Here is a 12,134-nt window from a genome sequence, read left to right as displayed (position 1 = left end):
ACCATGGATCTTACAAAGGGCTACTGGCAAGTGCCGCTGGACGCAGATGCCAGGCTGAAATCGGCCTTCATCACTCCCCTGGGGCTCTATGAGTTTCTGACCCTGCCCTTTGGCCTCAAGGGAGCGCCGGCCACCTTCCAGCGCCTGGTGGATCAGCTACTGAGGGGGATGGAGAGTTTTGCTGTGGCGTATATTGATGACATCTGCGTCTTCAGCCAGACCTGGGAGGACCACGTACTCCAGGTTAGACAAGTGCTGGACCGACTCCGGGAGGCGGGGTTAACCGTAAAGGCTGAGAAGTGCAAGGTGGGGATGGCTGAAGTATCTTACCTGGGCCATCGGGTGGGGAGCGGCTGCCTAAAGCCGGAACCAGCCAAGGTGGAGGCGATCAGAGACTGGCCCGCTCCCCAGACCAAAAAGCAGGTCCAGGCCTTTATTGGGATGGCGGGGTACTATCGGAGGTTCGTGCCCCACTTTAGTGCCATAGCTGCCCCCATCACTGAGCTGTGCAAGAAGGGGAAGCCAGACAAGGTGGTCTGGACCGAGCAGTGCCAGGAGGCTCTCCAGGCACTGAAGGAGGCTCTGCTCAAAGGCCCAGTTTTGGCAAACCCAAACTTTGACAAGCCCTTTATGGTGTTTACCGACGCCTCCGACATGGGCCTGGGGGCGGTGTTGATGCAGGAGGATGAAAAGGGGGAGAGACACCCCATCGTGTACCTGAGCAAGAAGTTGCTACCCCGGGAGCAGAACTACGCGGCCATCGAGAAGGAATGCCTGGCCATGGTGTGGGCCCTGAAGAAACTGGAGCCATATCTCTTTGGGCGCCACTTCACCGTGTACACCGACCACTCTCCCCTGACCTGGCTGCACCAGATGAAAGGAGCCAACGCCAAGCTCCTGAGGTGGAGCCTGCTCCTGCAGGACTATGACATGGACGTGGTCCACGTGAAGGGAAGCGCCAACCTGATAGCGGATGCGCTGTCCCGGAGAGGGGGCCCCGAACTTCCCCGGGTCACTGGGCAGTGACCCCGCTCAGTTCAGTCTCGGAGGGGGGAGAGGTATGATGGAATAGGGACTGTCTGTGTGGTTGATAGGTGAGAGCAGGGACTGTCTGTGTGGTTGATAGGTGAGAGCAGGGACTGTCTGTGTGCTTGGTAGGCAGAGACAGGTCTGCAGCTGTAACATGAGCCTGGCCTGGGGGAGGGGAGGTCTCACCTCCGGCTGTAGCTAGACAAAGGGAGGGGGGAAGTGGAATCAGTTTTCGGTTGGGAGCTGGGAGGTGGGTTTCAGGGGATCCTAGGCTGGGATCCAAGCACCCTGAACCCCCCAGAAAGGCCAGATTGAGGGGTCCTGGCTCTGAACCCAAGCTGGGCTGTATCCTGTGTTCCTGTTGTTCAATAAACCTTCTGTTTTACTCGCTGGCTGAGAGTCACTGTGAGCCCAGGAAGAGGGGTGCAGGGCCGGACTCCCCCACACTCCGTGACACAGGGGCAAAAGGGTAATATGATGGATAGGGTTGTTTTGTTCGAACCAACGTGTACAAGGTGAGAGGCGGCAGCTGACTACGTAGAGGGGTTGTACCTTGCTGCGTAGAAGGGTCGCACCTCAATACGTCAGGAGTGGTGTGTAACTTGTTTGTACCTGTGTATAAGAATGCATCCCTGGGGCGGTGTGTCCTGGGACCGTGTTTATGCTTCAAGGTACGACCCCTCTACGTAGTCAGGTGCCGCCTCTCACCTTGTACACGTTGGTTCGAACAAAACAACCCTATCCATCATATTACCCTTTTGCCCCTGTCATTGGGATGGGTCCGTCTGTTCCTCGTTATCTGTGTGGAATGTTCAGTATTGGTGCGTCCTGGTACCGTGTTTACGCTTCAGTCCACTATGTGGATCTATGTTTATGCAACATCAGCCCTTTTCTTGCCAACTTCTGTGAGCAGGGCCGGCCTCTGGCTCACAGCTTAACTTTGCTTGACCATTACTTTAGTTTAGGCCTCAGGCCTCAAACCAGGCCTCTGATACCAAGGTTTATATCTTAGGGCCTCCTCTTACTACACCATCCGCATGGGAGACTGGAGGGCAGCTCTGGCTTGAATCAGGATCTGTCCCCCAGCAGCTAGTTGGGGATCCCACCACATCTCCCATAGCTAGAGGGGGCTCGTGCTCCCCCATCTATTGACTCCCATGGAGAGACGCCCATTGACATCAGCTGAGGATCTGGCCCCATTGACTCCAATGGAGAGACACCCATTGACTCCAGCTGGGGGTCTGGCCCCATTGACTCACATGTTGTTATCTGTGTCCCCAGAGTATGTCTCCGAGCACTGGCAGGAAGATTCGTTCTTCGGGTACCAGTTCCTGAACGGGGTCAACCCGGTGGTGATGCGGAAATGCACATCGCTCCCGGAGAACTTTCCTGTGACGGAGGAGATGGTGGCCAGCTCCCTGGGGGCGGGCACCACCCTGCAGGACGAGCTCAAGGTAAGACGATCCTGCTGGTCTCCCCAATGCCGTCTGCAGGGCTGAGTTCTGTGGGTGCCCGCAAAAAAACCCAGCAGCCTGTTTCATGTGAGAGATGAACCCTTCTCTCCGCCTTGCAGAAAGGGAACATCTTCCTGACGGATTACAAGATCCTGGAGGGGATCCCCACCACGCAGCTGAACGGGGAACAACAGTACCTGGCCGCTCCGCTCTGCCTGCTGCACCTGACACCTGGTGGGCAGGTCATGCCCTTGGCCATCCAGGTAACGAGCATGCCCGGCCTCTGCCTGGTGCTCACAACCGCCCAGGGAGCCCTGCCAGGCTAATCCAGAACAGAGGAATTGCCCCCGATCCAGACCAGTGGGCCCTTCCTAGTGAGCAGGTACCTCAACATTTGTGGGGGTGAAACATTGTCCCATCAGAAACCCTCTGACATGGATCCTCCCATACAGGGTAATTTTGACAGAGCCTTTCTGTTACTGGATCCAAACAGGAAGTGTGATTGGACTCAAAAGGCTGGTGGGGGGTGGGGGTTCAGAAAGTGAAAAATGTTGGATTTGGAGGTGGGGAGTTGCTCTCTCAATTTCCTTTCCTCTTTATTCTCTTTTTTTCTCTTTTCCCGTCTTCTGCATTTTTCATCACTGAAACGTTAAAAAAAAAAGAAAGAAAAAGAAAGACAGAAAACCTCTGAAAGTGGGGCTGGAAAAGGAGAAAATCCACTTTTCACCCTTTAAAAAAAATTTTTACAACGGGGCAGGAAGGCCAGACAGATGGACATCAGGATGGATGGGCCGAGTAGACCAGAAAGACGGGAGGATGGATGGGAGGATGAATGGGCTGAGGAGACCAGAGGGATGGGAGGATGGACAGGAGGGTGGATGGGCCAAGGAGACCAGAGGGACGGAGGACGGATGGAAGGATGGACAGGAGGGTGGATGGGCGGAGGAGACCAGAGGGACGAGAAGACGGATGGGAGGATGGATGGGCCGAGGAGACCAGAAGGATGGGAGGACAGACAAGAGGATGGACAGGAGAATGGATGAGCCAAGGAGACCAGAGGGACGGGAGGACGGACAGGCGGATGGATGGGCCGAGGAGACCGGAGGGACGGGAGGACACACAGGCGGATGGATGGGCCGAGAGACCGGAGGGACGGGAGGACAGACAGGCGGATGGATGGGCCGAGGAGACCGGAGGGACGGGAGGACAGACAGGCGGATGGATGGGCCGAGGAGACCAGAGGGATGGGAGGACAGATGGGAGGATGGATGGGCTGGGGAGACCAGAAGGACAGGAGGACGGATGGGAGGATGGACAGATGGATGCACAGTCACTGACTTCGATATTTCCCAGTGGCTGCGCTGAGGCCCTGTTCTGCGCTGAGGCCCTGCCCCCACTCCGACCCTTCTCACGAGGCCCCACCCTTGCTCCACCTCTTCCCGCCCCTGCTGCACCCCTTCCCCCGAGGTCCCCCTCCCGCCAGCCACTCACTGCTCCCCGCTCTCCCCCCAAGTGCCTCCCGCCAGCCGCCAACAGCTGATCTGCTGCCCCGCTGTGGGTGGTGGGTGCTGAGCACCCCCTATTTTTCCCGTGAGCGCTCGAGCTCCGTAGCACCCGCAGCGTCTGCACCTATGGCCGGATGGACCGAGGTGCTGGGCAGGAGGGATGGACGGACGGACCAGAAGTCTCACAGGAGGGCTCTGATTCCCCCTTTCCTGCTCCAAGTACTCATTCAGGAGTGGGGCCCTCCTGGGTGGGGCAGCCCCCGCCCCCCGGTTCCCACCCACTGGTGTCTCGGGATGTCACAGCCCACAAGCCTTAGTCCCACCTCCAGCTGCAGGGCTCCCAGCACGTGGGCCATGCAGGAGGCTTACTCCTTTCCCCGCCCCCCACAGCTCAGCCAGCGCCCGGGCCCCGGCAGCCCCATCTTCCTGCCCAGCGACCCGCAGTGGGACTGGACCCTGGCCAAGATCTGGGTGCGCCTGGCCAACTTCCATGTCCACGAGGTCAACACCCACCTGCTGGAGGCGCATTTCCTCTGCGAGGTCTATTGCATGGCCACACTGCACCAGCTGCCCATGTGCCATCCTGTCTACAAGGTGAGGGGGGAGAGGGACCGAAAGGAGGGAGGGGTCACCCCCTCATGTCCTTCCTGTGTCTTTGGCCAGGAAACAGCCATGTGCCAGCTGTGCCCAGCTGTGTGCCCCAGATGTGCCCAGCTGCACCCGTGCCCCAGAAGTGCCCCACTGCAGCCATTCCCCGGTAGTGCCCAGCTGCGTGCCCCAGGTGTGTCCGGCAACTTCTGTGCCCAGCTGCGTCTGTGTCCCAGATGTGCCCAGAGGCAGCTGATCGCGCTTCAAAATGTGCCCAGCTGTCCCTGCTATGGCCCATCAGTGTCTGCAGGGTCCAGCTGCAGCCCCTGCCCCAGATGTGCCCGCGGTGCCTGTTCCCCAGCTGAGTGCGAAGGTGCCATCTGCAGCCAAAGGGGCCCACTCCCCACCTGGATCCACGCCCCAGTTATGCCCAGCTGCTTCTGCGGGTGTCCTCTGCGCCCAGCCATGCCAAGCTGTCTGGGCCGTGCTCCGGACACACCCAGATGTGCCCTGCCCCAGCTGTGTGTGGGCACGTCTCTGCTTCACGCAGCCGCGTGGGGCCAGTCGCCCCTCGATGGGCCCTGTATCCCACAGGGGCTGTGTCACTGGGGGTGTGGGGTTGGATTTAGAGTTAGCACCAAGGCCCCAGCTCAGCCTCACGTCGCTCTGCTCCCCACAGCTCCTGATCCCCCACACCCGCTACACCCTGCACATCAACACCCTGGCTAGGACCAACCTCATCCAGCCGGGAGGGGTCTTCGACAAGGTGAGAGGTGACTTGTCTGCCACTCCTGTCCCCTTGGCTAGAACAGGGTGGGGGCTGGGAGCCAGGACTGCTGGGTTCTCTCCGTGCTCTGGGAGGGGAGTGGGGGCTGGTGGGTTAGAGCAGGGGGGGCTGGGAACCAGGACTCCTGGGTTCTATCCCCAGCTCTAGGAGGGGAGGGGGGGCTGGTGAGTTAGAGCAGGGGGAGCTGGGAGCCAGGACTCCTGGGTTCTATCCCCAGCACTGGGAGAGGAGCGGGGGCTCGGGGGTTAGAGCAGGGGGGGCTGGGAGCCAGGACTGCTGGGTTCTCTCCCCAGCTCTGGGAGGGGAGTGGGGGCTGGTGGTTAGAGCAGGGGGGGCTGGGAGCCAGGACTCCTGGGTTCTCTCCCCAGCTCTGGGAGGGGAGCGGGGGCTCGGGGGTTAGAGCAGGGGGAGCTGGGAGCCAGGACTCCTGGGTTCTCTCCCCAGCTCTGGGAGGGTAGTGGGGGCTGGTGGTTAGAGCAGGGGGGGCTGGGAGCCAGGACTCCTGGGTTCTATCCCCAGCCCTGGGAGGGGAGTGGGGGCTGGTGGGTTAGAGCAGGGGGGGCTGGGAGCCAGGACTCCTGGGTTCTATCCCCAGCTCTGGGTGGGGAGTGGGGGCTGGGGGGTTAGAGCCATAACTAGCTATTTTTGCGCCAGAGGCAAGAATATGAAATTGCGCCCTCCCCCCTCCATATAATTTCATAGTAGTTACTTTGTGAAAAAACAGAAAAATATGTAATTAACAAGAATAAATAATGATAATAAAATGTTTATTTATTTGAATCATAAGATCCGTGTACAAAATCAACTAATACATCTAAGGTGTGCATCATAGTGCATCATGAACTGTGGGGGTCGGGGCTCGCAGCCCAGCGCAGGAGTCGGGGCTCGGAGCCGCACACTAGGGTCCGGGTCGGGGGTTGCAGTCCGGCCCAGGGATCGGGCTCAGGGGTTGCAGTCCGGCGCAGGGGTCGGGGATGGGATTGCAGTCCGGCGCAGGGGTCGGGGTCGGGGGTTGCAGTCCGGCGCAGGGATCGGGGTCGGGGGTTGCAGTCCAGCGCAGGGGTCGGGGTCGGGGGTTGCAGTCCGGCGCAGGGGTCGGGGTCGGGGGTTGCAGTCCGGCGCAGGGAGCGGGCTCGGGGAGTGCAGTCCGGTGCAGGGGTCGGGGATGGGATTGCAGTCCGGCGCAGGGGTCGGGGTCGGGGGTTGCAGTCCGGCGCAGGGGTCGGGGTTGGGATTGCAGTCCGGCGCAGGGGTCGGGGTCAGGGGTTGCAGTCCGGCGCAGGGGTCGGGGTCGGGGGTTGCAGCCCGGCGCAGGGATCGGGGTCGGGGGTTGCAGTCCGGCGCAGGGGTCGGGGTCGGGGATTGCAGTCCGGCGCAGGGGTCGGGGTTGGGATTGCAGTCCGGCGCAGGGGTCGGGGTTGGGATTGCAGTCCGGCGCAGGGGTCAGGGTCGGGGGTTGCAGTCCGGCGCAGGGGTCGGGGTTGAGGATTGCAGTCTGGCGCAGGGGTCGGGGTCAGGGGTTGCAGTACGGCGCAGGGGTCGGGGTTGGGGTTGCAGTCTGGCGAAGGGGTCGGGGTCGGGGGTCGCAGTCCGGCGCAGGGGTCGGGGTCGGGGGTCGCAGTCCGGCGCAGGGATCGTGGTCGGGGGTTGCAGTCTGGCGCAGGGGTCGGGGTTGGGATTGCAGTCCGGCGCAGGGGTCGGGGTCGGGGGTTGCAGTCCGGCGCAGGGGTCGGGGAGGGGATTGCAGTCTGGCGCAGGGGTCGGGGATGGGATTGCAGTCCGGCGCAGGGGTCGGGGTTGGGATTGCAGTCTGGCGCAGGGGTCGGGGTCGGGGTCGGGGGTTGCAGTCCGGCGCAGGGGTCGGGGGTTGCAGTCCAGCGCAGGGGTCGGGGTCGGGGATTGCAGTCCGGCGCAGGGGTCAGGGATGGGATTGCAGTCTGGCGCAGGGGTCGGGGTCGGGGGTCGCAGTCCGGCGCAGGGGTCGGGGTCGGGGGTTGCAGTCCGGCGCAGGGGTCGGGGTCGGGGGTTGCAGTCCGGCGCAGGGTCGGGGTCGGGGGTTGCAGTCCGGCGCAGGGGTCGGGGTCGGGGGTTGCAGTCCGGCGCAGGGGTCGGGGTCGGGGGTTGCAGTCCGGCGCAGGGGTCGGGGTCGGGATTGCAGTCCAGCGCAGGGGTCGGGGTTGAGAATTGCAGTCCGGCGCAGGGGTCTGGGTCGGGGGTTGCAGTCCGGTGCAGGGGTCGGGTTCGGGGGTTGCAGTCCGGCGCAAGATGTCAGACGTGCACTGCCACCAACAGAACAATGCTGATTTACACCTGCTGGGGATCTGGCCCCATTGACTCCAATGGAGAGACGCCCATTGACCCCAGCCGGGGTCTGGCCCCGTTGACTCCAATGGAGAGATGCCCATTGACACCAGCCGGGGTCTGGCCCCGTTGACTCCAATGGAGAGACGCCCATTGACACCAGCTGGGGTCTGGCCCCATTGACTCCAATGGAGAGACGCCCATTGACACCAGCCGGGATCTGGCCCCATTGACTCCAATGGAGAGACGCCCATTGACACCAGCCGGGGTCTGGCCCCGTTGACTCCAATGGAGAGACGCCCATTGACACCAGCTGGGATCTGGCCCCGTTGACTCCAATGGAGAGACGCCCATTGACACCAGCCGGGGTTTGGCCCCGTTGACTCCAATGGGGAGACGCCCATTGACACCAGCTGGGATCTGGCCCCATTGACTACAATGGAGAGATGCCCATTGACACCAGCTGGGGTCTGGCCCCATTGACTCCAATGGAGAGACGCCCATTGACACCAGCTGGGGATCTGTCCTCTCAAGATTTCTAGATTCTTGCCTCTCTTCCAGGCCACCTCGACGGGTCAGGCCGGGATGCTGAAACTGCTGGCCAAGGGCGTGGAGAATGTGAGCTACGAGGCGCTCTGTCTGCCGGACGACCTGGAAGCTCGTGGGGTCACCTCGCTCCCCAATTACTACTACCGGGACGATGGCATGAGGATCTGGACAGCGGTGGAGAGGTGAATCCAGGGGGCGGGGGCTAGTGATGCCTCAGAGCTGCGGGTGGAGGAACCACAGTGGAGCTGGGCAGAGCAGTGAATCTCTAGGAGAAAACAGAGGTAGTGCTCTGTCAAGCCCCACCCACAGACCAAGCCCAGGGCCGGTGCAACCATGTAGGCGGTCACCTAGGGCGCTGGGATTTGGGGGGCGCCGTTTTTTTCGGCAGTGACCGCGGTGGCCGGATCTTTGGCCGCCCCGGTTGCCGCTGGCATTTAGGCGGGGAGGGCCGCCTGCAGCAAGTAAGGGGGGGGGGCGGCACCCAGGGGAACTCCCCGCTCCAGCTCACCCCTGCCCCGCCTCCTCCCCGAGCACGGCGTGGCCGCTTCACTTCTCCCGCCTCCCAGGCTTGCGGCGCCAATCAGCTTAGGCGCTGCAAGCCTGGGAGGCGGGAGAAGTGAAGCGGCCACGGCGTGTTCGGGGTGCTCGTGCTCATGCGCGGAGCAGGGGTGAGCTGGGGTGAGGGGTGCCTCAGGGCGGAGGGTGGGGAGCTGCCGCAAGGGGGGCACCTCAGGGCGGAGGGTGGGGAGCTGCTGCAGGGGGGGCACCTCAGGGCGGGAGTGCAGGGGGCACAAGGTGGAATTTTTACTAGGGCGCGAAACATCCTTGCACCGGCCCTGACCAAACCCCATCCACAAATTCCCCTTCAATGAGGTGCTGCTCCTAGTAGAACATCACAATGGGGGTCATCTCTTTCCTCTGTAATGTGCTTTCATCAGCACTGATGTAGTCATCGGGAGCTGGAAATTGTTGGCCTTATGTGTCAGAGTTAATGGCACATATGGGGAGCAACTCACCACCCTCCTCTCAAAGCAATGGGCTCAGGCTCTCTGCAAACTCAGGCAGCGTTGCTGCATCAGGTTACATTCAGGTCACAATCTGAAGGTTTCTTCACGTCCATGAGGCCTGAAGATTCGGGCTCGATCCACAGCTGATGTGAATCTGTGAGACTTCAATACACATGTGTTTATTTACACTCACTGAGGCTGTGGTCCTATCATTTTTATTTATAGATTCTAAGGCCACAAGGGACCATTGTGATTATGTACTCTGATCTGCTGTCTTACATAGGCCAGAAAACCTCCCTAAAATAATTCCTAGGGCTGATCTTTCAGAAAAAAAACAGCCAATCTTGATTTTAAAATTGCCAGTGAGGGATAATCCTCCATGACCCTTGGTAAATTGTTCCAATGGTTAATTACTCTCGCCTTTAAAAAAAGACACCTTATTTCCTGCCTGAGTTTATCTAGCTTCACCTTCCAGCCATTGTCTCTTCTTAGACATTTCTCTGATAGAGCAAAGAGCCCATTTGTATATATTTGTTCCCCATGTAGATACTTATGGGCCGCGATTAAATGATTATAGTTTGCTACAGTCAGGATTAGAACTCCACTGTGCCAGGCGCTGCACAGACCCAGACAAAGATCAGAGCCCACATTGTGCCAGGCGCTGCACAGACCCTGACGGAGATCGGTACTGTCAGGGTGCTAGGTGCTGCAGAGAGAGACACCCATGGACAGAAGGTTCCTGCCTCAACCAGCTCGCAATCTAAATAGACAAAGGGTGGGTGAGAGAGCCAGTGGAAATCCCTTGACACAAGCTGGGAAACTGGTCTCACTGAATCCAATGGAGTGACAACCAGTTACACCAGCTGGGGATCTGACCTACTCCTCTCTCTTTCCTCGTCCCTAGTGCAGGGGAAGATTATGGGGCAGGACAGGGGTTCAGGCCTTTTCCTCACGCTGCTGAGACATGGACACGTTCCCGCGGGCAGCTGGGAAAATGCAAACAGCCTGGGCGTGATGGAGGCTTTCCGAAGCTAGTTGATCCGCTGACGCTGAATGTGGCTTTGGAAAGAGGTTCTTGCCAACAGAACTGGGGGGTTTGTCTCAGGGACGCAGGGGAGGGAGCACAGAAAATGCTGCCTTGGGTGAAATTCGCCTCGGCCGAAAGCTTCTAAAAGAGTCGGGTGCTTTCTGGGACGTCGCCCTTCCGGCTGGGCAGGAGCGTGGGACCATCCGGCAGGGATCAATATGAACCGTTGACCCTCGGGCCGATCCTCGTCAGATCTCAAAGGGCTTTGCAAAGGTCGGCCAATAGGGTGAGTCCCCTTTGAGGGAAACTGAGGCAGGCCAGATTCGCAAGGGGAGAGTTAGGCATCAAAGAAGCTACAGGCCACTAGGCAGAGGTTTGGGTGCCTAATTGAAGGCTAGAGGGCGGTGCCTGACTCAGAGCCACAAATCGTCCCCTGGAATGAGGCCCTGAAAACAGGCCAGTGCTTTCCTCACAGGGAACCTCTCCTGCCCCCCAGTTATTGCACAGGGGTTGGGGCCCTGTGTTCACATGAACAGGCTGCAGAGTGGGGCTTCAGATCTGGGTCTGCCACACTGCAGATTACTGCACTAACCACTGGGCCATCAGGGACACGGGCCTGTCAGAGCTGGCTGCTGTTTGTAATGTGAGGCCTGATCCCGTGGGTCTTATGCCCATCAGATCCCAGCTGGTGTCAATGGGCGTCTCTCCATTAGTGTCAATGGGGCCAGACCCCAGCTGGTGTCAATGGGCGTCTCTCCACTGGAGTCAATGGGGCCAGACCCCAGCTGGTGTCAATGGGCGTCTCTCCATTGGAGTCAATGGGGCCAGACCTCAGCTGGTGCCAATGGGCGTCTCTCCATTAGTGTCAATGGGGCCGGATCCCAGCTGGTGTCAATGGGCGTCTCTCCACTGGAGTCAATGGGGCCAGACCTCAGCTGGTGTCAATGGGCGTCTCTCCATTAGTGTCAATGGGGCTGGATCTCAGCTGGTGACAATGGGCGTCTCTCCATTGGAGTCAATGGGGCCAGATCCCCAGCTGGTGTAAATCAGCATTGTTCTATTGGGAGCAGTGCAAGTCTGACATCCTGAGCAGGACTCCCAGAACTGTGAGACACCCTGTTACCCCTCAGCCTCGGCAAGGACTTGCTGAGTGAGATTTTGATGTCTGGGCTGGGCAGGGGGGTCAGTAGAGGTGACCAGAGCAGGGTTAACTTCCAGGAGTCATTGAAATCACATCAGTGCCGTGAGCAGCATCCTGCCACTGAAACAAAAATCTCTGTGTGTGGCAAACGGCTTACAGCTGAAACGCTGTACAATGCCTGTTCCTAGTCCTGTGGTGCCATCTAGTGACTTTCCCATAACATTTCATTCTCAGTAATTTATTATCTCGTTGGGGTTTGATTCCTTTCACACTGCCCCCTTGTGCAAATCAGGAGTAACTCCCTTGGAGTCACTTGGGCTGGTTCCCCTCTCGCTCACCCTGGTGTGACTCCGGAGTGACCCCACTGCATACCTGGCTCACTGGTTTCTCCTTTAACCCCCACAGCTTTGTCTCTGGCATCATTGGGCTGTACTACCAGAGTGACGCCACTGTCGAGAAGGACTCCGAGCTGCAGGCCTGGGTGGCAGAAATCTTCACCGAAGGGTTTTTGGGCAGGAAGTCGTCCGGTACCATCCTCTACTCCCTCGCTCACCCTCTCCAGCGTAGCCAGTGGGGGTCTGGTTAGAACTCACTTAGGGCTGGGTGAGGCTTAAAGGTACCAGGGTGTGGCCGCATTGCCCGGGGAAGGAACCGTGCCGGCCTCTCCTTGTGGCCTCGCTGCTCCACGTAGAGGCCAAAGCAGTGTATAAGAACCCACGTGGGGAACAACAATTTGATGACGGGCT

General features: G+C 59.7%; 1 protein-coding gene across 1 annotated transcript in view; it reads left to right on the top strand.

The window, feature by feature from the left end:
- LOC123356733 (hydroperoxide isomerase ALOXE3-like) overlaps window positions 1–12,134 on the top strand; it is a 50,656-nt gene that overhangs the window by 21,260 nt on the left and 17,262 nt on the right. The window contains exons 6-11 of the mRNA XM_045000107.1: window positions 2,311–2,483; window positions 2,603–2,746; window positions 4,379–4,582; window positions 5,256–5,342; window positions 8,226–8,395; window positions 11,794–11,915. Coding sequence (XP_044856042.1) covers window positions 2,311–2,483; window positions 2,603–2,746; window positions 4,379–4,582; window positions 5,256–5,342; window positions 8,226–8,395; window positions 11,794–11,915 — 900 coding nt within the window. The remainder of the gene's footprint in view (window positions 1–2,310; window positions 2,484–2,602; window positions 2,747–4,378; window positions 4,583–5,255; window positions 5,343–8,225; window positions 8,396–11,793; window positions 11,916–12,134) is intronic.

The sequence above is a fragment of the Mauremys mutica genome, chromosome 26 (assembly GCF_020497125.1).
Source record: "Mauremys mutica isolate MM-2020 ecotype Southern chromosome 26, ASM2049712v1, whole genome shotgun sequence".
NCBI classification, from domain to species: Eukaryota; Metazoa; Chordata; order Testudines; family Geoemydidae; genus Mauremys; species Mauremys mutica.
Note: the sequence above shows the minus strand (reverse complement) of the source record. Positions and strands in the feature narration are given on the sequence as shown.